The sequence below is a fragment of the Ostrea edulis genome, chromosome 5 (assembly GCF_947568905.1).
Source record: "Ostrea edulis chromosome 5, xbOstEdul1.1, whole genome shotgun sequence".
NCBI lineage: Eukaryota > Metazoa > Mollusca > Bivalvia > Ostreida > Ostreidae > Ostrea > Ostrea edulis.
The window spans coordinates 50569723-50597118 of record NC_079168.1 but is presented as its reverse complement, the minus strand read 5'-3'; the positions used below and the strand labels follow the sequence as shown (position 1 = coordinate 50597118).

The 27396-nt window shown below is 34.1% G+C and overlaps 1 protein-coding gene across 5 annotated transcripts in view; it reads right to left on the bottom strand.

Annotated features, from left to right (window-relative positions):
- Positions 1-645: 645 nt before the first annotated feature.
- Positions 646-27396, bottom strand: part of LOC125650403 (serine/threonine-protein kinase ULK4-like) — a 41343-nt gene continuing 14592 nt past the window's right edge. For 2 of the 5 annotated variants that reach the window (XM_048878683.2, XM_048878685.2), the window contains 22 exons: positions 26792-26852; positions 26406-26631; positions 25905-26091; positions 25646-25729; positions 25075-25149; positions 23702-23788; positions 22459-22641; positions 21397-21524; positions 20818-20966; positions 19382-19503; positions 17677-17785; positions 17412-17426; positions 16720-16866; positions 15719-15857; positions 13761-13902; positions 11966-12071; positions 10444-10610; positions 9802-9909; positions 4219-4326; positions 3622-3696; positions 1624-1712; positions 646-1093 (listed from right to left, as the gene is read on the bottom strand). In XM_048878683.2, coding sequence (XP_048734640.2) covers positions 1024-1093; positions 1624-1712; positions 3622-3696; positions 4219-4326; positions 9802-9909; positions 10444-10610; positions 11966-12071; positions 13761-13902; positions 15719-15857; positions 16720-16866; positions 17412-17426; positions 17677-17785; positions 19382-19503; positions 20818-20966; positions 21397-21524; positions 22459-22641; positions 23702-23788; positions 25075-25149; positions 25646-25729; positions 25905-26091; positions 26406-26631; positions 26792-26852 — 2577 coding nt within the window. In that variant the 3' untranslated portion in view covers positions 646-1023. Of the gene's footprint in view, positions 1094-1331; positions 1400-1623; positions 1713-3621; positions 3697-4218; positions 4327-9801; positions 9910-10443; positions 10611-11965; positions 12072-13760; positions 13903-15718; positions 15858-16719; positions 16867-17411; positions 17427-17676; positions 17786-19381; positions 19504-20817; positions 20967-21396; positions 21525-22458; positions 22642-23701; positions 23789-25074; positions 25150-25645; positions 25730-25904; positions 26092-26405; positions 26632-26791; positions 26853-27396 lie in introns of all 5 variants that reach the window. The other 3 variants (XM_048878684.2, XM_048878686.2, XR_007360986.2) reach the window with 2 other exon arrangements.

Here is a 27396-nt window from a genome sequence, read left to right as displayed (position 1 = left end):
TGACATTTTAAGGCTTGATTTCAATAGACGAAATTTTATACCACCATATTAAAAGCTATTTTAGCTAAGCAACACTGGTATTCATCAATTACAAATATGAATTCTACTTCGCATTCAATAGAACTTTAATAGAATATATACCAAACATTCTGAAATACAAAAATATGCCTGTGTAAAATGTAGGCCTGTTAGCGTATGTATATAGTTCTTTACTTTAAGGTTACTTATAAATGCATAAACGTCAGCCTTTGTTCATAGTTCTAATCACAGGTCCCGGTTTTACATAAGTATATATTATAGAACATTTCGCGTTATAACGCGAAAAATGTGCGTTTCTTCGCGAAAGTTTCCCTTTACAATGTGAAAGTTATGCATTGATTCCTTAACTTTCGTGTTATAGCACGAAACTTACATGTTATAACGCGAAAGTTGCTCATTATATCACAAAAGCTTTGCATTATAATGCGAAAGTTACGCATTAATTCACAAAAGTTATGCCTTAATTCAAGAAACTTTCAGGTCATAATGCGAAACTTACAAATGTACATGTTATAACCCAAATTTTTTTTTTTTCAGCTACGAAAATGAACTCAATGGGCTTTCGTAGGAATACATATCCTCATTAAATGATAAAAAAAATTCTCCTATTCTCTATTCATTTATTCAAGAAGGACGGAATGTATAGCATTTTGACATTGATAATAAACCAAACAAAAATATACATGTTACACAAATACATATACATTATTTGAGGCAGTACATTGATACTTTAATGTCCACATATTTTGAATTCCAACAATGTATAGCATTTTGACATTGATAATAAACCAAACAAAAATATACATGTTACACGAATACATATACATTATTTGAGGCAGTGCATTGATACTTTAATGTCCACATATTTTGAATTCCAACAATTAAAAGCGATTCATTTTTTAATGCAAATTCAAATAAAACTGTGGAATGTATAAGCTCAACAGGCCGTATGTATAAGCTCTAGAGGTGTGGCTTATGATATGTTTATTTTAAATGGCCAGTCATTCTTAATATATCAGCTGCCAGAGAGGAAATGGCTACATCAGCATGGGAACTGAAAATAAACAAATTTCTAATTAGTCATGACCTATATAGTTAAGTGATACACATGTATATGTTCCATAACATTGGCAAGTATTAAAGTTACTATTTTTTCTCAAACTTGGGTTCTTTTTTTCATTCACAACCAACACAAGAATTTCTAAGATTTTTTGTAAATTTCAAAAACTACCGTATTAAACAGGAGTTTGAGGAAGAACAAGTAACTTGTGAGCATAGAAAGCTGTTTTAACCTTTATGTAGTCCCTTAATAATGTCAATTAACATCAACAACATTGCTCCACAGAGCAACATTCAGATCCTACAATATTTGAAAGAACTTCAATTTCATTTAATCATTTAATCATTTGAAAAGCAAAACATAATCAATAGTTACTGACCATATAAAATTTGCATCAATATCAATACTGAAACAATGAAATTGATGCAGTGACAAAATCAAAGTTGAAGATTACTAATGGCACATGAAAAATGAACATTATAGGAGCAATGAAAATAATACCAATATTTTAATTTACAACTGACCTGGCAGTTTGGACCAGATTTCTAATTGTATTGGCAAGAGCTTCTCCATTTTGTTTCATGGATTCTACATGCACTCTTTCAGTACTAAGCTGAAAAGAAAATATCTATCTGTTACATGAAGCAGAAACAAAGAAACATATACAGTAACAAAATATGAATCGGTCAATTCCACTGAATAGAATGGACAAAAACCGATGAAAATCTTGAGTACCTTTTCTGTTTCTGTTTCGAAATAATCAACAAGGGGCCCATAATCACATTGCTCACTTGAGTCACCATGGCCCTGCTTTTCTTACGCTGTTGTGATTTTTAAAGATTACTAGTATATTTTCAATCTTTATTTCCATGAAAATTTTTGATCCCATATTGTTGCCCCTAACCTAGCTCACAGGGGTAACAACATAAACAAACTCGAATTCATGCAACATGGGGATATACCATGACCTTGCTGTTCTTGAGGTCAAGGTCAAAGATCATAGTAAGAAATGAAAGATCTTGCAATAAGAAATATATATACTAAATATGAATGCTTTACCTTAAATAGCTCAGGAGATATTAAAAAGGTTAGGTTTTCTTAAAAGTAGGTTAAACTCCAAGGTCAATGTCACAAGGTTTTAAAAAAACCTTTGGTGCCATAAAAAATATCTTGTCTCATGGACTGCACATATGAAATATGAGAGCCCTATCACTCATCATTCAAAAGTTATGAACAAGGTTAAAGTTTCAGACAGACAGGACAAATTAACAATCCCCCCCCCCCCCCCCTTACAGGCATGAGGGCATTAAAATAACTTAAATCCACACAACTTGGGAAAATTTACATTTTGAAATGATTCAGTGTAGTCCTGCTACTCCTGAAAAGAATTTGTTTAGATTAATTTTATGTATAATACCTTATAAAACTTTGATCTCCTATTGTCACCCAACCCTAACTCATGGGCTGCTGATGTAATCAAACTTGAAATTGAACCAGCTGTAGATGTTTGCATATTCATATGAAACGAAGATTTTTAAAGATGTTTATCTATTTTGGGTGGCCCTACCCTATTTTGGGGGGTGGGGGTGGGCACAATTTGAACAAACTTGAATATGTACTACCTAGGGATGTTTGCATAATTTAAAATATGATTAATCACGGCCCTGTTATTCTTAAGAATTTTTTTTCTATATATTCCCATGTGAAACTTTGATCTCCTATTGTTTCCCCATCCTACTTCCAGGGCCACAATTTGAACTAACTTGAGTCTGCACTAACTGGGGATGCTTGCATATTAATATGACTAATCATGGTTCTGTTGTTCTTGAGATTTTTCCTATATATCCACATGTAAAACTTTCATCCCCTATTGTGGCCCCACCCTATACCCAGGGGGCCATGATTTGAACAAACTTGAATCTACTGTATGTCAGGAAGCTTTCATGTAAATTCTAACTTTTCTGGCCCAGTGGTTCTTGAGAAGAATATTTTAAAATGATCCCTACCCTATTTTTACCTTTTCTTGATTAAATTCCCTTTGGAGGGAGCATAACCCTTCATTTGAATAAACTTGAATCCTTTTACCCAAGGATAATTTGTGCCAAGTCTGATTGAAATTGGTTCAGTGGTTCTTGAGAAGGAAGATTTTTAAAAGATGTCACAAAATCTCAATAATTCTTTTAAAATTATCTCCACTTCAAAAGGGTGTGGCACTTCATTTGAACAAACTGAATCCTCTTTACCGAAGCATGCTTTGTGGCAAGTTTGGTTAAAATAAACTCTGTGGTTTTGGAAAAGAAGTTGAGAGGTGTTTAAAGTTTATGGTTGGATGCTGTACAAAAATGATGAAAAAAGCTCACTTGAGCTTTTAGCTTTGGAGAGCTAAAATGTCAAAATACATACCAGTCTTCATGGCACAAATTGTTTGAAAATGTCTGACAGTAAAATTGGCTTGTGGAAATGAAGGACCAGAAATTGCAGTCCAAATTGCATAAATTTTACTAACAGTTATATCCACTTACCAATCTTTTAATAATCCTTAACAATACTTTCTGTTTCTTGGCATCAGCTTTCTTCAGAGCCTTGCTGTAATACTCCTGAAATAATATTGTAAGCACAGAAAAACTTTAATTCATTATTTTGTTTTCAATAACTATCAGGAATAACGTTTTCATATTGATTTATCATTTCTGTTTTAAACTCAGCTACAGGCATGTTCAGATTATAATGATATTTTAAATCAAATAAGTACAATAACGAGGATATTTATTAAATGTGTTCATTTCCATCAATTTCAGATATCAATCAACCAACTTTTTGTCTTTGAATTGATGAATTCAAAAAAGTTTACTTCTGCTGGAGTTTGTCCTAAAAAACATTTTTGGTTCTGTTTCTGGAAAGCTACCATATTTCCTGTTTTAGCTATTTATCCGGTTTCTGATTATTTACCATGTTTTTGGTTTTTAATCATGCTTCTGGTTATTTATCATGTTTTTGATTATTTTCCACATTTTTTGGCTATTTTCCAAGTTTTTAGCTAAGTTCCATGTTTTGGTTATTTTGCATGTGTTGATTATTGACCATGTTTTTGGTTAAGCTCCATGTTTTTGGTTACTTACCATGTTTTCTGGAGTCATGGCGTCTTTATTCTCCCCTCCGAACAGCTGGACTAACAGGGAAAGACACTTAGTGGAGAAGTCCTGAATATCAGTGTCCTCAAAACACAGCTGAATTACAATGGATATACAGAATCATCATTAACACTGTGAAAATAGGTAGCTGCAAATACTGAGACAAACTATGTACATGTACCAACAAAAATATTTTACAATATACAGAATTGTTTGTATCTGATTGTGAAACCAGAAATGAACCAGTTTCAAATCAGCATGGTTGAGTATGAATATCGGATCTAATAATATTTTGATTGAGTTATCAAATTTACCACTCATTATGGCTGCAGAAAATTGTTACTGTGCAGTTGAGTCAGTTATGATTGGAAGATGCTGTTTGTTACTTGTTTAGTGGGATTCAAATTCTAGTGCCTTTAGCAATAATGCAAGAGCACTAATTTATAACTGCAAGAGAATATGAAAATCTCTATCCATTATCATACATAGAAAAAGTACTAAAACATGAAAATGCAAAATAGTGCTTTGTGCCAAATATGCTAAAATAAGTACACATATACATGCAGTGAGATTTGTGACAGTTGATTTGAGTCAGTATGGTTGTGAGATTTGTGACAGTTAAATTGAGTCAGTATGGTTGTGAGATTTTTGACAGTTGAATTGAGTCAGTATAGTTGTGAGATTTGTTACAGTTGAATTTACTCAGTGTGGTTGTGAGATTTGTTAGAGTTGAATTGAGTCAGTATGGTTGTGAGATTTGTGACAGTTGAATTGAGTCAGTATGGTTGTGAGATTTGTGACAAGGAATTGAGTCCACATGGTTGTGAGATTTGTGATAGCTTAATACAACTGCTGCCACCAAATGTAAGTCTTGTAAATAAAACTACAAAGTCCGGTATCATTTTCACTGAAGATATTGAAATAAATAAGAATACAGTTATTACATTTACATATAAGTCTCCTAATAACAGAGGCACAAACACAATGACGCAGACGATATATGTCTCAACACACAACACATATGCTTTCTCTATAAATTAAGTCTCAACACACAACACATATGCTTTCTCTATAAATTAAGTCTCAAGACCTTTGACTGAGGACTAGTCTAAAACATGTAACTCTTGGTCAAACTAAAAACCAAAACCTACAATGGTTGTGAGATTTGTGACAGGTCAGTTGAGTCAGTATGATTGTGACACTTGTGACAGCTGAATCGAGTCAGCATGTTTTGTCATGGTTAATGTGAGAATGATTTTGAGATCTGTGACAGTTTAATAGAGTCAGTAAAGGTTGTAAGAATTGGTAGCATGCAAATTACAACAGATTATTTGATGAAATATTTAAATTAAAACGTCATTGAAATAACTGAAAATAATGAACAGTAATCAATCTCATATATCCTGTAAAGAATACAAAATCAGTAACAGAGCAAACATGGATCCCTGGAAACCACCAGAGGTGGGATAAGGAGGAGTAAGCATCCACTTTTGACCATTTAAAATTGCTATCAGCCCTTTATCTTGATCAGATAAATGGAGTAATCCATCGTCAAAATCAGTATAAAAAGAATGGCCCAACAATTGGTATAACACATGTTGAAGAGCATTCAACCTAATGATAGGTTGTATTAGCAAATAAGATCATTATAATGATCATAGAATTTGGAAAATGCTGACTATAAACAAGGTTGTTGAAACCCTGTACTGTAACTAATTTGTCAGTAGCCTGCCTCATTTTAGATAGTGATCATATGCAGAACATGCGTTTGCATATCAAAACAGTTGGGACACATAACTATCATATGCAGTTATCATGGAATATTGCTCTTTAAACATAGGAAGTTGAAAATGGAGAAGCTGAAGTCATCAGTTGTTAGTTGGACATTTTTATCTATGTTCAAAAAAACATTCCGATATAAAATAGATGTTGAAGACTCTATGGTATCTATTATTTAGAGTTCACAGGGATATATCAAATAGACATCTGAAAAAAATTCATATTGTTAACAGATAGAATGTCATCAATCTAACCGATAGAGGTAGAACAAGTAAAAAATTTGGTTTATAATGGTCAGGAACGTTCATAAAACAACTTGTCCAAGCTTTTTTCACAGAATGTGAATTGTGGTACAAGTTAACAATATACAGTTAATGACTGGGTTTGAGGACAACCGTTTTGTTTGACCCCAAAACGGCTGAGGGCAACAGATTCGTTCGAGGGTCAAACAAAGCAGTTGTTGTCCGAGGACCTCTATAAATGTTTTGTTACACACCTTCATTTTTTAGGTTGTTTTTACTAGATGCACATGGTTTGTGACTTTGAATGGGACAATGTGATTGCATACATTTATAATTGTATCTACTAGTTTAAAAGAAAACATACCTAATATCCCAATTAATAATTACATTTTTTGTGTTTCTGCTTTGCTTTTATCTAAAAGATTCTGTACTTCATCATCAGTCAAATCAGTGAACCTAACCATTACGTAAACAAAGCAGCAGACTAAGAATCATGTGACTTACATATACATGTAATAGCTTTAACAAGAATAAAATAAAACTAGAGATTGTTTTTATCAAAAACAAATGTCTCCCCAGCTCCAAAAATTGAAAGCGCACCAAATAAAACCTCCTCCCCTTAATGTATTTCATAGTATGGAGGAGAAAGCATGGACAGGAACATAAGCATTATGAACTCCGATAACCCATATAGAAGTGTTCACAAACAATTTTACACCCTCTACCCATTCAGATCCACTATAACTTTAAGGATAACAATTGGATCCTTCTGTCCCTACAATATGCGTATCTGCAAATGGCAATGAAGTATTTTACACAGTCCCAAGCCTATCGGAAAAGCCACATGGGAGAAGTGTTCACAAGCTATTTTAACATCCTCCACCCTTCTTACATCCACTATAACTTTAAGGATAACAATTGGATCCTCCTGTCCTGACAATATGCACATCTACAAATGCCAATGAAGTATTGTACAAAGTTTCAAGTCTACCCGATAAGCCATATAGGAGGAAAAGTGTTCACAAGAAAGCTATTTTAACATCCTCCTCCCCTCTTAGATCCACTATAACTTTTAGGAAAATAATTGGATCATCCTGTCGTGACAATATGCACATCTACAAATGCCAATGAAGTATTGTACAAAGTTTCAATTCTATCAGATAAGCCATATAGGAGGAGAATTGTTCACAAGCTATTTTACATCATCCACCCTTCTTAGATCCACTATAACTTTAAGGAAAATAATTGGATCCTCCCGTCCCACCAATATGCACATCTGCAAATAACAATGAAGTATTGTACAAAGTTTCAAGTCTATCCGATGAGACATATAGGAGGAGAAGCGTTCACAAGATTTTGTGACAGACAGACGGACAGACAGTAAGTACAAAATCAATGTCTCCTCCTGGAAGAGGAAAGACATAAATAAGTAAACTTAATTCTATACAATTGATTCTAGAAAAAGATGAACAAGTTTTTCATGTTCTTGGTGTTCCTACTTTGAAGAATTAATTGAATTTTATCTTCCGTTGCTGCCGCAAAATGTGCACTTGCCAGCTTTGTTTATCCAAATGACAAGGAAAGATAACTTGAATTAGCACCATATGATGTCATCAGTCAACGTCTTTTTTAACTGTCGATTTTAACAGTTCTTGATCCAACAGTCGCCAGAAAAGTCAAAATACTGGATTTTTTTTTCATAAGCAGTTAAACGTATAGGACTGTTTTATTGGGGTATAACAAATTTTTCTACTTCTTTTAACATATTCCTGCTAGTATAGACCACATTGTCCAGGCCAAGCAATTTAACATACAAGCACACACCTCAACGCTTTTCAGGAAATCAATTGATTTACATTTTATTACATGTATATATTACAAAAACAGTTCTGCGTCTAGAATAGATCCTCAGTATCCCTTGCTTGTTGTAAGAGGTGACTGATGACCACAAAAACCGAGGTCCCGTGTCATAGCAGGTGTGGCACAATAAAGATCCCTCCCTGTTCAAAGGCCGTAAGTGCAGAGCATAGAAATTTTGCAGCCCTTCTCCGACAATGGTGACGTCTCCATATGAGTGAAAAATTCTCGAGAGGGACATTAAATAATATACAATCAATGAATGTGATCAGCAGGTCTGGGAGAATGTTAGAGAGAGTTAAGGCCATTTCAGGTACAATTTTCCCCCTATTTGTCAACTGAGACTGAAATTGTGTGTTGTTTATTGGGGAAAAGTACGACCCCTCATTAGTGCATCATTTGGGTTTCTACAAGTTTAAACCATACTTGGTGCCCCCTCCACCTCTTTTAAAAGAAGAGGAAATTCATGGCCTGGAGAACTCGGTAAATATTATCAACCAGGGAGCAATCTCTTGGAAAGAAGGTAAACATATGCCCCATAACCTTTCCCTGTCAACATGTTGGTTGTCAAAACATTGGGGCTTTCTTAACACTTGTGCTCAACACAAGGCCTCCGTCATACCTGTTCTGCACCCTTTGTGTTGTCATTTCTATACCTGTGCAGTATAGGACACAATATAAGATACTTACTTATAAAGCCTTACATGATGAGTGCCCAACTTATATCAAACAATTACTAGAGGTATATAAGCCTACCCAAAATCTTAGGTCTATAAAACAATCAGTCACTTTAGTTATTCCAAAAAGTCGAACCGTAACATACGGAGATCGGTGTTTCAGAACAATAGCTCCAAAACTGGAATGCCCTTCCAGAACATGTAAGGGACTGTAGAACACTGTGTGCATTCAAGAAGTCACTGAAAACACATTTTTTCCATCAAGTTTTCCAGGACTAGTTTCTATCATTTCAGTCATTCATGTAGGTTAGATTCTGTGAAAAACTGTGAAAACTAAAGACTGTGTGTCTTAGCTTTCAAGTACCATTTTTTAATGTTTTATTAAAAAAAAAAAAAAAAAAAAGGTATGTTTTAATGTATTATATGCTGTGTGTGAGCGTGTATTTCATTATTATCATTATTTTAATACGCCCTGAAACGGATGTTTATTCTTATCTAGCATATTTATGGTATCTTGTGTTTTCATGTTTTATATGTACAATCAGGATAGGTACAGTTTTTAATGTTTTATTTATTTATTTTCTATGTATTATGTGTATAACATTCTGTTGTAAGGTATATATGCATTGTAAAGCACCTTTGAGCGTACATAGTGTATGAATTATGCAGTCACGTAATAAGCGCATAAATTTCCCCAACATGTATTGTTGTAAATATTTGATATAATATCTAGTTACCGTAAATCCAACCAACCAACCAACCCCCCCCCCCCCCCCCCCCCCCCCCCCCCCCACACACACACACACACACAATGTAATGTTGGACATGGTAAAAGTGTGTACTTAACCCCCAGCATAATTTTTTACAGTATCTATTTGAGTGTACAACTGAACTGCCATAGTGTTGGATATACAAAGTTGGCCAAGCTTTTTCTAGCTTAGGAGGGTCTCAGGTGGTCACCAAGTGTACATATTGACTGTTCAATCAATGAGTGAACCTGTATATATGTGACTTACCAGTTGAGTGAGGATAGTCGTGAGATCGGTGAGAGATTTATTTGTCAGTAAGAGCTGCTCTGCTTCCTCCGCCTCTCGATTTCCAGTTTCACTCCCTGCCCTCTTATTCTGTAATTACAACTTGACATCAAGAAAAAGTTTCAAACACTTGAATTACAATGTACGTGTATATGAAGTTTAGAAAATCAGATAAATGTACATATGATATTATTTTTAAAGAGTACATCCCTAAAAGTGGCTCTCCAATCAGAAACCTAAGAAAAGATTTTGCTCTACAAACTGTTCTAAAGATAAACCTCAAACTTTGTGCTAGCAGAAGTAAACACTCTTTACACATACAACTTTTCAACTTACTGATATTACATGTATGTCTGTCTGTGACAAAATATGGTCAATGGAAAAATGCAATTAATATTAAATTATTTTTAAATAATCATTTAAAGAAGTTAATTATTTTCAAAAACTTGAACTCAAAAACAGTTTTATACAGAAATAAGTATTAAAAAAGAGAGAGAGAAAGAGATTGCATGAAGACTTTCAACCTTTATAATTTCATCCTTTCCTTCATGATACATGGAAATGGAAAACAGATTACATAATTTCATTTTGATTTACAAAGAGCAAGAAAAGAAACCCTCATACCTGCAGTGCTTTTCTGACGACTTCGGAGACATATTTGAACATACTGTGCAAGGTATCCAGAAGGTTCTGTAACATAGACAGAGCCACTTTGTTGTCATTGTGATCCTCCGTGTCCAGACAGGCAGTGGTTACATCGAAAAACAGGGTGGTGAAATAGTCTATCAAACCTGTAATTCAAATAAAAATAAATCACAAAGAATAAGCAGTTCTATACTGTATGTGTATTTATTTTAGCTGGATTGAAATTTGACACAGTTGGGCCTGATGCACTATTTGGGGTCATCATGATTAAGTGCTTCTTTACATACAGAATAATAATACATGTATATGGAGATTTTCATATTTTATTGTAATTTGTAACCATGAATTAGGACTCTCACTTAAATGCCACATTTGCTAAAATATGAATCCCACCTCAATAAGTTCACATAAAGTATTAGGCCCAGCAAAATTAACCTTTTGATTTTTAGGTCAACATTTTCAAATTCAGTGTGGCAGACCGGTTTTTATTTTCAATCATTTGTATTCAGCTGAAGCATATTGCAGCTACTGAATTACTTTTCTTTATTTAAGTAAGAATTTAAAAAGTATACCAAACTTATAACTAAATTCTTAATCTTTGTACATATAAATTACCTATCTATAAATAATTTATTCTTACCATTCATTGAACAAATATGGAAATATTCATTGTTTTAACCCAATTTGTCAGTTTTCACATAATAACCAGTGTAAGACCAAATTACCCATGTGAGACTAATAGAATCCTTCATTAGTATGACTATGGGATTGGGAAAGTCCACTGAGGGGACAAGATTTGCAGTCTACAATAAGGTGTTTCCGATTAAGTCATCGGGAAGACTGACATCAAGTACCTGATGTCATTCTCTTCACTCCAAAAGTATTTACTGTTGTTAACATAAAACGTATCACTTATTGAGTCCACTGCAATTCGAGTTAACTGAGCAATGTTGAAGCTTTTAACCTGTTGCACCAGAGCCTGATAACTAAAAGGATATTCTCTTATACATTTTCAAGACATTAATTTTTTTTTTTATTATTTATTTATTTTTTTTTTTTTTTTTTTGCAAAATTTCGAATTCTGTCCCAATCTGTTTATTTTCAAAAAATTGCTTAAAAATTGTCACCTATTTAATGATCAGTGTAAGACACATACTTGTCAAATCTACACAAACTTTCATTTCGTATAAAGCTACATCTGAATGGTACCTTAAAACAACATTATTATACACAAATGACATATACATGTAGGACATACTCGTCAACAGTCAACAAAATTTAAATCCTTTATGAGCAAGAGAAACTGTACTAAAATACACAACATGTGTTTGTACTTTGTTTTTGATAACTTTACTTGTGCAAAATTATTGGGCGATGCCCTTGAATAATTCTACACTTCTAGATCAGTGGTGATTTTACAATACTTAGATCAGTTTGGTGGGAGGAAGTTTCTCTGCAAGAAGTGTTTTTATCATGACCCTCTTCTGAAACATGTATCTACCTTGGTCATACAGATCTTTCATGTTGGTATCTTTGTGAGCCACCAGACAATTCAGTATTCCTGCTATACTCTGCATGGAGCTGTTTAGGGGGTTACTTTGATGATCCTTCAAAATAAACAATGAATACTTTAGAAACATAGTGTTACATGATTTAAAAATGCCACACCCCTGTAACTAGAGCATAAGATTATGCATTCACCATACACTTTAGAAGACACAAAAGTATTCCTTCCTTAACCAATTTTATGTTATTAAACTAATTTTTGACCAAATCATATTTATCAATCAAAATTAACATGGGGCAGTTTATGCTCCATAAACCAAGAAGTGTATATGTTGGTGAAAAAAGGTAATTCCTTATGCATGTACATGTATATCATTTCAATGCATAAAAAATCTGTGTCATGATATCCTCTGCCATCGTGTGGCATGGTTTAACAAGATGTACTGTGAGCAATGCTCACTAAAAATACCCCCGCTTACCCCAACCTCCCAAAGGGTGTTGTTAATAGGTATAAATTACCTCTTTACTGAGTGTCAAAATGTGGTATGCCATTGTAGAAGAAAATGGAAGATATAGTCCGAACACAAATCCATGGCATAAACCTATAATTTTGACCTTGAGATCAAAGGTCAAGGTCATAAAGAGATCATGAATGTACATGACACATAGTCTCATGGTGATACACCCATGTCTTATGGTATGACTATGTCAAAACCCTATAATCAATTTTGACCTTGTAGTCAAAGTTCAAGGTCATATAGAGGTCATGTGGGTACTCAACACATCGTCTCATGGTGATACACTCATGTGTCAAATATGATATGCCTATGTCAAGGAACAAAGAAGTCATGGCCCTGACACGAATCCATTGTAAAAACCTTTAATTTTGACCTTGAGGTCAAGGTCATATGGGGTTATGAAGGTACATGACACATCGTCTTATGGTGATACACTCATGTGTCAAATATGGTATGCCTATGTCAAAGAACAAAGAAGTTATGGCCCGGACACGAATCCATTGTAAAAAACCTTTAATTTTGACCTTGAGGTCAAGGGTCAAGGCCATATAGAGGTCATGAAGGTATTTGACACATTGTCTCATGGTGATCTACCTGTGTGCCAAATATGGTATGCCTAAGTCAAAGAACAAAGAAGTTATGGCCCGGACACGAATCTGCACAGACAGACGGACGGACAGACAGACAGAGTGATTCCTATATACCCCCCAGAACTTCGTTCGGGGGGTATAATAATGAAGCAATTCATACGATATAATCTATTTTGATGAATTCCAATCAACTACTCAAACTACACATCACTACTGAAATCATTGTGATGGCAAGCATCACAAAAGGACCCCACTTTGTGGCATTATTTAAAGGAGACTCAAACTTGATCTGTATCCCAATGATATAAGCTCATATATAAATTTCCAATTCGATAGCTGCAGGGATATCCAAAAAAAAAACCATGAAATTGTCAAAGCTCTGAAATTTGCAACAATCCAGGTCCATAACTCTTTCAAATATGCATCAAGAAAAGCCCAAACTAAAACTTAATCTGTAATCCACTCATATAAGTTCACGTATAAAGTTTCAATTCAATAGCTGCAGGGATACCTCCAAAGAAGTATGGAAAAGCATTTGTACAAACAGATGGATGCACACATACAAAGGCTTATCAAGAACTAAATCACAAATGAATGATCGATAGATTGATAGATAGATATTGCGGGGCCCTAAAAACTACATCTTCAAGTTCTGGCATATTAGTTTATGGTTTGTTCCTACCATCATGACTTGGAATATGACTGACACCAGCCCCATCTGTTCGAACTGTTTGATAAATCCCCCATTCTGGTCCAGAAGGGTGAGTAGAAGCTTCAGTCCACAGCTGGGCAGGGGCTCCTGATCCAACAAAATTTGTTCAAACCTGTACAAGAAAATCAGTTATTTTACATTTGTTTCAAATTTCCTTTTCAAAGAAAATATTTCAGAATTTGAATTTGATATGGACAAGAAGAGGAAGAGTAGTCTAAGGTTTATGTATACATTCATCACAAGAAAATTGTTTTGTGCATATTGATCCTGAAAAACTGAATTCACAAAAAGTAAAATCTTTTCTGACTATTTCAACATAAAATTTACTGAATTTCAGAGAAATTGAAGAATGAAGAATGTGTAAATATCAAAATCTTAGACCTAGATTAAAACATGATTTGCAACTAGTCGGCAAAAATAAATAACTTGACTCCAATTTTTTTTATTTTTTTTTTTTTTTGCTATTTCTCTTTAGAATTATTCTTTCATTTCAAGTACATGTACTTTATCAAGAATTTTTTTCATGAGAAACTATATGTAAAAATCTCAAATTCTCATTTTTCAAAAAACAAATGAAGAATCAGGTACGGAAACAATTTTTACTTTACTGGTCAAAACGACGTGAAGAGGGTCAGAAATCAGGAAAACTCACAACATATTTTTCGTATAAAGAAAACTTTACAATGGAAGGTTATATATTTTTAGAATCCCTAGAATTAAGAAAAACTCTATGTAGATTTCGAATTAGTGCACATGACTTTTGAATTGAAAGAGGAAGATATGAATTTACAAAAACCAATTCTGGCCAGAAGATTTCTTTAGAAAGAAACAAAAGAATTTGTGAATTATGTAACCTTAATTGTGTAGAAGATGAATTTCATTTCCTTACTGATTGTCCATTCTATGTTGAAGAGAGAAAAATGTTTTTTAATGGTATATACTAGCTGCAATAATGTAGCCCTATCCAATTTTTTTTATCCTCTCCCTAAAAAAAAAAAAAAAAAAAAAAAAAAATCAGAGAGGGCTACATTATTGCAGCTAGGTATATACAAGATCAACAAAAAGTTTATCTATCTAACAAATAAGGACAAATTTACTTGGTTGATGATTAATGAAGACAAACCAGTAATTGTCAAATTGAGTGAATATTTAGTGCAAACTTTCAGAAAAAGAAGTGATGCTTTAAAACTGTAAAAATCATTATAGTTTATTATTCATATGTTGGTATAATACTGATACTGTCCATTTACTTGTGTATACACATGATTAGCAATTCATATATGTATGTACTTGTTTCCCCAACATGCTGCATCCACGTGCAGTTTGCAGTCTATGTAACCTGTAGTTAATGTTGTAAACTTTCTTTCTTTTTTGAATTTCCTTCTTTATAAACTGTCTTACTGTTATGACCTCTGGGCCCAAAATTGGAATAAACTTATCTTATCTTATCTGTAATTTCAGTTGCAATGCAAAACTCCATGGGTTTAAAAACTCATGATATTTTTCAATAATTTGGTTTGAATATAAATGCAATGTGATATTATGAAATTACACATTGTAAATTCCTTATTTTACACAAGCACTTAATATTGCGAAATGACTCATATACATCAAATCGCGAAAACATAAATTCGCAAGTGCTCTGTTGATCAAGAGTTTTTATATGTATTTTAGCAATATAAAGATAAAAGCAAGTAATTTTAATTCGCGAGTGATTACGCAATAGTAATTATTCGCGTATATTTCTGAATTCACAGTAATGTCCATTGAAATTAAAAAGCGTGATCTGATTAATGGTTTGGGGTATGTTTGGAATTTGTCTTCCTACAGTATTTCTGTAGACTTATTGTGATAGTCATCATTCTACCTACAGTACATCTGTAGACTTATTGTGATAGTCATCATTCTACTATATTTTTCGGACTTACTGTGGAAGTAGTCTTTCTGTGATGATTTTGTGAAGTCCTGCCACATTCATCTTTTTCTCTCCTCCAGCATACTGTTCTTGATTCAGATACACCGAAGCGATCTCAGAAAACATCCGCAGAGATAACGCTCTAGTCTCCCCTAGAATGTTAACCATACAAACAAATCAAAAATATCAACAACAAAAACAAACATTGGAAAAACTTTGTTTATACACCGAGGCGATCTCAGAAAACATCCGCAGAGATAGCGCTCTAGTCTCCCCTAGAATGTTAACCATATATACAAATCAAAAATATCAACAACAAAAACAAACATTGGAAAAACTTTGTTTATACACCGAGGCGATCTCAGAAAACATCCGCAGAGATAGCGCTAGTCTCCCCTAGAATGTTAACCATACATTCAAAATCAAAAATATCAACAACAAAAAAAAAAAACATTGGAAAAACTTTGTTTATACACCGAGGCGATCTCAGAAAACATCCGCAGAGATAGCGCTCTAGTCTCCCCTAGAATGTTAACCATATATACAAATCAAAAATATCAACAACAAAAACAAACATTGGAAAAACTTTGTTTATACACCGAGGCGATCTCAGAAAACATCCGCAGAGATAGCGCTCTAGTCTCCCCTAGAATGTTAACCATACATTCAAATCAAAAATATCAACAAAAAACAAACATTGGAAAAACTTTGTTTATACACCGAGGCGATCTCAGAAAACATCCGCAGAGATAGCGCTCTAGTCTCCCCTAGAATGTTAACCATACAAACAAATCAAAAATATCAAAACAAACATTGGAAAAACTTTGTTTGGTTGTTGTTATTGCTTTTATAACAGTCTGAGTAAAACCAGACCTTCAATCTCCCCCCCCCCTTTTTTTCTACATCCACTCATTGCATGAAGGTCTGGTTTTAATCAAACTGCTTTTATAACAAAGTGTGTCATTTGATAAATCTAGATATTTGAGAAACTGATAAAGCAAACATTCATATTACCATTCTGACTGAGTACTAAATCAGCAATTATGGGTAGAATATTTTCCAAGGTGACTTGGTGGTAATCAGCAATGATCTGGGGATGCTGGGATAGTCCCTCCAGGACTGACATGGTGGTAGTCACAAACTCCGAGGGTGTGATAGCTCCTACAGTCAAAATAAACACAAAATATACGAGTGACAAGCATTACTGTCTCATTCCACTCTTTTAAATATTAACATATGACAGGTTTTTAAAATATTTTACACTTAACATTTATGAACTAACTCAAAAATTCTCTTATGTTTTATCTTAACCGTAAAACTAAAAAAAAAGAAGGATATACATGTATATTGTGAATACACGTGGACAGCATGATGGAAATCTTTAAGAGATATGTCCTCATTAATGAATCTAAAGATTTGCACTGAATACTCTAAGATGAGAGAAAATGATCAAAAAGCAACATGAAGATAGGTCAGCTTCAGTGCAGCTGTGTGCTCGGAGCAATACATTTCTTTATTCTGATCAAAATGGTTCAACAGTAAAGAATTCCACATACTTCATACTTTCAGTTTCTGGGGCATTATTTGGTAACTGCTGGACCATTTTGATCAAAGATTGGAATGCAGACTTGTTGGCAAAATGGTATATGAAGCAGCAAGCAGAGTTGGGAGTTATTGCTACTTGAAGCATGTTAGAATATGCATACCTTTCAGTTTGTCCGCTTTAAATAAATATCTAATAATGAGCTATGACAAACTCATTGATTATTTATTACTTCTGTCATAATCAACCAAAATTATCAACTATTTTTATAAATAGAAACAATATTTGTGTAGTTGAATTTAGTTTAAACTGATAGATTTTTTTTTTCCTTTAACATAAAGAAAATGTTCAAAACTATTACCTTCTCCATTAGTTTTATATACAGTTTTTTTTTATATGTAAATGAGGTAATCTGATAACTCCCTTACCACTAGCTCCCTCTATATTTGTCTCCCCTGATTCAATACTTCTGATATGAGACAGCAAAGATGAAAGATTTTTAATGAATTCCTCATTTACAATCTTAGGTCTGAAAACCTGCAATGAAGAAATAATCTCTTTAACAGCAGCCAAAGCACTCATTCAATTTTGATTTTGTAAAATAAATTATACCACAAAATTAAAATAAAACCTTTACATGTAAAATTCAGCTTAGTAATGCAAGTTCTTTATAAACATTTGTTTTCTTTTTCTAATGTTGCATCATAAGTAGATAAACTAGACAAGGATGAGGCTCCCTTAGTACATATAGGATTGAACTAAGTGTAGAAAATACTATAAATCTAGTCAACAGTGCTGTTGAAGTAAAACTTAATGTGGTTAAGTAGGAAAATCTGTTTTGTTGTTTCACCAAACTGAAGTTAACAGGAGGGGGAAAATATTCAATGTTAACAAGAGGTACTGTGAGCAATGCTCATACCCCCCGCTTACCCCAATCTCCCAAAGGGTGTTGTTAATAGGTATAAATTACCTCTTTCCTGAGTGTAAAAATATGGTATGCCTTTGTAGAAGAAAATGGAAGATATAGTCCGAACACAAATCCATGGCATAAACCTATAATTTTGACCTTGAGATCATAGGTCAAGGTCATAAAGAGGTCATGAATGTACATGACACATAGTCTCATGGTAATACACCCATGTCTTATGGTATGACTGTCAAAACCCTATAATCAATTTTGACCTTGAGGTCAAAGTTCAAGGTCATATAGAGGTCATGAAGGTACCTGACACATTGTCTCATGGTGATACACTCATGTGTCAAATATGGTATGCCTATGTCAAAGAACAAAGAAGTTATGGCCCGGACACGAATCCATTGTAAAAAACCTTTAATTTTGGCCTTGAGGTCAAGGTCATATAGAGGTCATGAAGGTACTCGACACATCTTCTCATGGTGATCCACCTGTGTGCCAAATATGGTATGCCAAAGTCAAAGAACAAAGAAGTTATGGCCCGAACACGAATCTGCACAGACAGACAGACAGACGGACGGACAGACAGATTGATTCTTATATACCCCCCCCCCCCCCCCCCCCCGAACTTCGTTCGGGGGGTATAATAATACAGTTACAAAAAATAACAAAATTCAGTGTCATGTTTATCATGGAAATTTCCAAGAAAATCAAAATCTTGATAACATGTAATGCCTTAGTGTATATATCATTATTTTGTTTAGTTGATTTGAGTTGTATCTTGTTAAGTTCTATATTTTGTTTAGTTGATTTGAGTTGTATCTTGCTAAGTTCTAGCTTTAAAACTTACAGGGAAAGTTAAGTGGACAAAGCATGTATCCTGAATGTAAAATTTCACCAAAAAAGTTCAACAGCTGTCATTTTTAGAAATTTGCAGAAAATAAAAATCTTGACAATATGCACAACCTTGGTGCATGTACTTACATCCTGCATGAAATAAAATTGCTAGCTTGAGAACTGTAGGAGGAGTTAGCTGAACCATGAACCCTATGTGTAACAGGTGAAACAATATGTAGTTACATTCCACATAAAATAAAATTGCTAGCTTGAAAACTGTTGGAGGAGTTAGCTAAACCATGAACCCTATGTGTAACAGGTACAACAATATGCCCCAGTCTTTAGTCTCGGAGACATGAAAATACTGTAATGGAAATTTGTACCTGACTAGTGACAAGGTGTAGAAACACATGTACAAGGGGAAGAGAAGCACGCAGTTGTTTAGCCTGGACAGCATTGGGGTGCTTCCTCCCCATTACAGCATCCAATGATGAAACTATCTCTTCTGCAAAGAATATGCATATAATGTGATTATGAAATGATAGACAGCAACTCATATTTACTGGTGTAACAAAAAGAAGTCACTTTATGGCAACTGGGGATGCAATCATTCTTGAGAGGAAGTTTACTTTGTTTCAGCCAATCAAATGTAAATATGGTGGTATGGTGGCCTTTATGAAATCTGAACTGCTCGAAGAAGTAATAATATACCTACAGGCCACAAAGGAAACTCACAGCCAGATGACCTCAAATAACTTTAATAAAATCTCCATCACATACCAAAATCACTTTTTTGTAAATTCAACAAGAAGCCCATGGGCCACAATGTTCACCTGAGTTACATTGGCCCTGCATATGGTGTTATAACTGGGGAAGTACATTGTAAGAGCTCTTGAGAAGTCAGTTTGGTCTCGGACTATCCCATCCTACCCTTCAGAGCCATTGAAATCTGTACTACGGTACCTGATGATGCTTCCATACAAATATGACTGATCATGGTCTTGCTAGTTTTTCCCCATATATTACCATGCACAACTTTGATCCTCTATTGAGGTCCCATCCTAAACTCCTGGATCTTGATTTAAACAACTTGAATCTGCACTACCTGTGTATGCTTGCTTATCAATATGACTAGTCAGGGCACTGTTGCTATAGAGAAAAAGATTTGTCCCTATATATATCTCCATACAAAACTTTGTTACCCATTGTGGCCCCCCTAACTCCACCCACCCTTGAACAAACTTAAATATACACTACCTGAGGATGCTTGCATATTAATATGACTAATCATAGACCTGCTGTTCTTGAGAAGAAGATTTTTAAAGATATTTCCTTTACATCCCCATGTAAAACTTTGATCCCCTGTTGTGGCCCCATCATACCCCAGTGCATAATTTGATTTTTTTAATTGCTACCCATTAAGGAAGTTTTCACATACGTTTTACCTTTTCTGGTTGGGTGGTTCTTGAGAAGATTTTTAAAAGATGCCACCATATTTTTACTATTTCTTAATTATCTCCCCTTTCAAAAGGGTGTGACCTGTCATGTGCATAATTTAAATCCCTTTTACCCTAGAAAGCTTTATGGTAAGTTTGGTTGAAATTGGTCTAATGGCTCTAGAGAAGAAATCGAAAATATTAAAAGTTTACAGACAGAAGACATTGGACAAAAAGTGATCAGAAAAGCTCACATAGGCTTTCAGTTCAGGTGAGCTAACAAGCCACACTAAATGTAGTCTGAAAGTGGGAATAATATAATTATGTATATATATGTATAACAGGTTTACAACATGCTTATATACACTATACACGTTTCTTACTAAATAACTTAGGAACAACATCCACAATGTGATTGATGAGTAGATCCAGACACTGCATCAGGTACTCCCCACAGTCCGAGCCATTATTCTCCACCTTCCCGTCCCTCGGAGTCTGGCGACGACTGTCCCTCTCCAGGTACATCACCAACCTGAATGTACATAAGTAAAGGAAAACTAATGTAATGACCAGGACGAGGAACAACAGTGAAACCCATCACATCTGGTCATGCTTGGTACCAATCAAATTCTTTGGATTAAACAACATCTGGAATATTTTTTGCGATAGATTTCAAGAATTGGTGCCCAAATATATGATTATATGGTTATACAACACAATATGGATTGCACAACAACTACAATGAATGTCAAGTTTCATAGGATATTAAAAATGTGCAATTCAGTAATGTGACAGGTAGTAATTTCTGTCAATATGTTCTGATATATAATTCTGTTTATGTATGTAAGTGTGAGTACCTATATATTCTATTTGATAATTAATTTACAAGTTTTAACTCCAATAAATGGAATTAAATACACGTTCTCTACTTGTATCAGACTATAATACTCATATGGAGTTACCTTAATTGACAGCTGTTTAGCATGAGATCATAGTTGTTTTTGACAACTTCATGGATGACAACAAAAGCTTTTGCTCTGATAACAACAGATGGAGAATCCAGTAATCGAATCAATTTCTGGAGGAAGTCCTGTAGAAGAAACACAGAGGTAACCACTCATTTAAAATCTTAGAATTGAAGATTAGACCAATCTGAAATTCTTTATTAAAATTATTGAAATGTGTACTTATTTCGATAAATTCAAAAATGAGCACAATTGCAGCTAATTCATTCTTCTTTCAAATCGCTACATTGTTTCATGATAACGGATAAAGAAAAATATTCATATATTTGCATTTTGATTTATGTGGTGATCTAAGTTTGAAGAGCATTTCACTTACAATCTGATCAAATAAAGAAGCAAATGATCAATGGACATCATTGAAATTATTGACCAAAAATGATGTACAAGTAAATAAAATGTAAGGATTATGTATCCTCCTATGGCAGTGTGAAGTTATACTGGGGTAATTTCAAAGTTACTGAATTGTATTCACTCAAACGTTTTACTTCAATGCAACATTTAACCTGGATATCCTAAAATCAATGAGAGTTATCTTCAGGTTAAGATCATTACAATCAGCCTAAGTCAAAAGATATTTGAGCTACAGTATGATTAACACCATCTTTGCTAGCCAAGGATTTATAAGAGGAGCTGATTATAAACCACTAACTGGTATATTCTAGAACTTAATTTTATTTTTGAAAATGCACGAAAGTATGATATGGAACACTTCACATCGGCATAATTATCATGAACACACTTTATGAACTATCCCAGCATGATGCATAGCAGTTACAACTGCAGCTCGTTCATGAGGAAATGTCTATCATTGAAATGTGTAAAGATATATCTGAGGCAAAAACATTGAAAATCAAAATGAATATAGATAAATTTTTCAACATCTCAATATTTGTCCACAACCAGACAAGGTGAAATCAGCACACCCTTGCCCTTCTTTCAACCGACATTGTTGGCATAGTATAATTTCCTGATGTCCAAAAATTCCACAAAATCACAAACCTTATCCTGAACCATCCTGTTGAGATGCTGCCCAGAGGCAATCAGTGCTCCAAACATAGTTACAATGGACTGCTGAATTCTGGTGATTCCAAAAGATAGTGCAGATAAAATGGTTGTCATGCCAACTGTATCAATAACACTCTGGAACACTTGGGGGTTATGGTGGGTAATTCTACAGAGGGCCTGGAAATTACACAGTAAATTATGAGATGTTCTGTAAACTAGAGTGTTCCCAGGAACACACATAGCTAGCCTGCAGTGACATCATTAATCATGGTATATACATCTTTTTAAAACTACCCATGTCTTATCTCTTACAAAGTTCTAGGGTGTGACAGATGGATCATACATACAAACAGACTAACAATGGGCAAAGTAATTCCTAAGCATTGCTGTGGTTCACAGGCAGCATAAAAATACTTAGTAAAATTAGTAATTATTACATTTGATGATATGTTACATGTACCATAATTCAAAAGAAGTAATTGGCCCTCAAGTTTCCTGAAAATTAGACACACTGTTTCACACTGTCACAAAACCGCACTGCACTGTACCCCCACAATTTTTTGTTCACATTTCCACATGAAATACATGAGTACTTAGTAGTTGCGTTATCCCATAAAAACTTTAAACCCAACTATAGTCCAATCACAATTTACAATCTACACTACACAAGGACTTCTGTATGTGTACCTATCTGAGAAAATATCTTAAAATTTAGTGCAATCAGGGCTGGTGCACTATTTGGCATAATTAGGATTTAGATCCTCTGTTATGTATAATAATGGTCAGGATAGATATATTTATAATTTAGTGTAACCATAATTTTACTAATTTATGCACTCTGGTAAATTACGGAAAAATTTAGCAGTTTGTAAAGTACATTTTGTGAAATTGTAGAGACATTGTTTGCAGAAAAAAAAGAAACCTATTTCAGGTTACAAACATAGCATCATAAAGATAAATTTCCAAGAATTTTCCATTCTTTTTCTATCATATGTTTAAAAGTATCATACATTGGAGCATTTTGTGACATCATACTTCTAAAATCTGGAAAACCTATAAACTTTGAGGTAACATTAGTTTTCAAAACTATATGTGATGACAACATATCAATTTCAGTAGCGCCTTTGAACATCAAGACCAACAATGGCCATCATCAAACATACCTTTATATTGACTGTTTCTAATATTGACCTATATGATATATGTTTATCCAATACTTGTAGTGTACAGGACTTACACTAAGTGCTGTGATTCGAAGTGAATCCACGGTGGAGTGTTTGAAGATGTACCACAAGGATTGACCCATCTCATTGCTGACAAATTTCTAGAAAAAAAATGCTCTTTCTTTATATTTATGCATATCTTAAAAATAGGACATTGTTCTCCATTTGTAAAAACTTGTTGAACATGTGATGACAAAGAAATTTGCATATTTAGAATGTACATGTACATACATATGCAAATTTGTTTACATTTTTTTTTTTTAAATATTATTTTTAAATTACTATTGTATATTTCAATACTCCTATGCATTAATTTAATTTCAAATTTTCTCTTAGGAGTTCCTTACAATGACTATTTTAAGAACAGAGCAGATTGAACAGTAATATTACAATTACTGAAAATGAAGTGCTGCTTACTGTGCACTATATTGCAAGATATAGAAATGGTAGTAGGGAACAAAATGTACAATCTCTTGACCATCAACTTCATCTTAAATAAACCTTGCCAAACAAGAGGTACTGTGAGCAATGCTCACTAAGAATACCCCCCGCTTACCCCAATCTCCCAAAGGGTGTTGGTAATAGGTATAAACTACCTCTTTTCTGAGTGTAAAAAACAAATGGCATGACAAACCGAACCATATTGCTACTTCGATGTCCAGTGCGCGTGAATTGCTACTTCGATCTCCAGTGCGCTTGACCTTTGACCTTTTGACCCCAAAATCGATAGGGAACATCTTCATCCCATGGGGAGTCCATATGTATGATATGGTGACGGTAGGTGGAAAGGATAACGCTTTAGAGCCCGGAAACCATATTGCTACTTCGATGTCCAGTGCGCTTGACCTTTGACCTTTTGACCCCAAAATCGATAGGGAACATCTTCATCCCATGGGTAGTCCATATGTATGATATGGTGACGGTAGGTGGAAAGGATAACGCTTTAGAGCCCGGAAACCATGTTGCTACTTCGATGTCCAGTGCGCTTGACCTTTGACCTTTTGACCGCAAAATCGATAGGGAACATCTTCATCCCATGGGTAGTCCATATATATGATATGGTGACGGTAGGTGGAAAGGATAATGCTTTTAGAGCCCGGAAACCATTTCGTCTACAGACGGACAACCTGATTCCAGTATACCCCACCCCCCACCCCCCCCCCACAACTTGTTGCGGGGGGTATAATAACCTTGAACTTTACCTAACATATAGCTTTGACCTTGACATTTCAGTTCACCAAACATGAAGTCAGTAGACTACATAGTTCAAAATGACCAAGGTTAAGGCAGCATACAAAACAGTAATACAAAAAAAAAAATTGAAAGCCTCCTCAAGCTTCATATACTTTTGGCAAGTTTAATGATAATAGACATGTTACAATGTTACCTGGGCATGAGCACCCTGCGTGGCCACCACATTCTCCACAGATTTTGCTGCTATGTGATTCACAACAGCATCCTCCTACATGTGTGATAAATATCAAATTCGTTATTTTAAGGAATGATCAGATTGATAAACAAATTCATTTTTACAGTTTTGAATTCATAATTTGATTTTTCATTTCATTTTTGAAAATACAACGGGTATGAACTGTGATGCTTCATGTTGACATACTTCATGAAGCTTGTTAGCACTTCATGAAAATTAGTACGCTAAGATGAAGTGTGGCAGTTCATTATACCCTCATGCTTTTTCAAAAACAAAGTTTGTTTCTTATTGGAAATGACTTATCATTATCATTTGTGGTGATAACAAAGTCAAAATCATTGGAGATTAAAATATTCTATAACAAATACATGTACTAGAAGTTGTATTCACTGTAGCTTTAATTTCATCATTTTGATGTACATTGAAATTTGCCAAAATAAAACTGTATCAAAAATAAAGGTTAAATAAAGTAGTCAGTTACATGTAAATCATATATGACACAAAAGCAAAATTTTAAAAACTTTCTTACCCCCTCTCTGCAGCTTCTAATGATCACTGTGTATGTCATAGATGGCACATTCCAGTTATCGCAAGTTTTCCTATACTTTACTTCCTGCAAATAAAATCAAAACTTGCCACTTTTAAAACATGTTAGGTTAAATTGTATATAATCAGTTTTAATTACCCTGTTAAACACAGAGTTCAACTTGATAGCCCAGAGACTTTGTAGTATGATTTTCAAAATAAAGTCAATGTGGCTGTGACTACATGAAGCTGTGTACCCCTACCTGCTGAGCTATGAAGTACAGGAGCTCCCCGACGGCTGGTAGAACCCCCTGCTTTAGTTTCCCATTCTTCACGTTCTCCCTGATGACCTCTGTCAGTATGGCAATGGACTCTGATACGTTGACACTCTCGTCCAGATCTTCTGCATTTCCAGCAATCAGGCCAATCACACGAGCTGCTTTGGTTTTCCTATATTCAAATGACAATCAATCATAATACATGTACATAAAACATTTTAAAATGACGATGAAAAAAAATGTGATAAGGCTAAAAAAAAGTTTGTTTACCCTCCACCAATAGAAGAGATCTTCCTGACTCTATCAAAAGTTTCTTTTCTTAATCACATTTTTTTCACTGATTTTATTTGGAATTTTGTAGGTATGTGTGATCTGTGTCATATTAACTGCAGGTTTCAGAGCTGGGTTTTTTCCATAAAATATTTACATATATATAAGCACAGCTTAAACTTACGATCAAGAAGAATCTATGCTTTATCTACTCACACATCCAGATGCTGTGTTTCTTTCACAACTTTGGCAAGGACAGACAAAATGTTACTTCGAGTCAGCTGTGTGGCCACCTGAGAATTGGTGGACAGCCCTGTAAGATAGTGAAGGAGGTGGATCCTTTTCTGCGAGGGTGGGCCTTTCTCATTGATTGACAGTCCATCACTGATGGCCTTCATATGTTTGGATAACTCTTTATCTACCATGGTTGCCATTTTTTCAGCTGAAATTTTTATACTATACATTTTATTTCTGAGTAAAGATGAAAAAAAAACATTAAAATTTTGAAATCAATGTACACTGTAATTTAAATGCATTAACTGCTGAACACTTACACGACACACAGAAAAATTTGTAAATATAACATTTACGTTGAATCTTACCAGAGAATGGTGGAACTGGCAAGATTTTGGAGTCATATTTTGCAGTACTTGGTTTTTGAATCTAGAATTAAAATAAAGTAAATATGTGAATATTTACATCACATTTCAATTTTCAACTCTTAATTACTCCTTTTCATGCATACATTGCTACTCTAGCTATGCTTACATTTTAAGAAAGAAAAGATAATGTTTTTCATTATAATATTCACATAAATTTTACCAATGTTTTATCAGTAATAAATCTATGCTGTTTCATTGGTAATTTTTTTTATTTCTCCATTTAATACTCACATACAAGTGACCTCTCAACTTGATATAAAGACCTACATGTACATGTATCTTTATAAGAGAAATAAGTTAAATTACAAAATAAAAAAGGCAGAAGCATGGGGTAATTTTCTGCACAATCCACTAATTATGAAAATTACCCCCATGACCCTCCATTGCTTTTTCATCTCAATAACACAAACTAATGGTAGACATTAAAATTATACCTGGAATGATATGTGAACTCAAAGCACTGATGTTTATTTTGTAACTAAGAATGCAGTACATTATCTACATTACGTTAAGCCAAAAATTAACATTGTTAGTAAAAGAATATA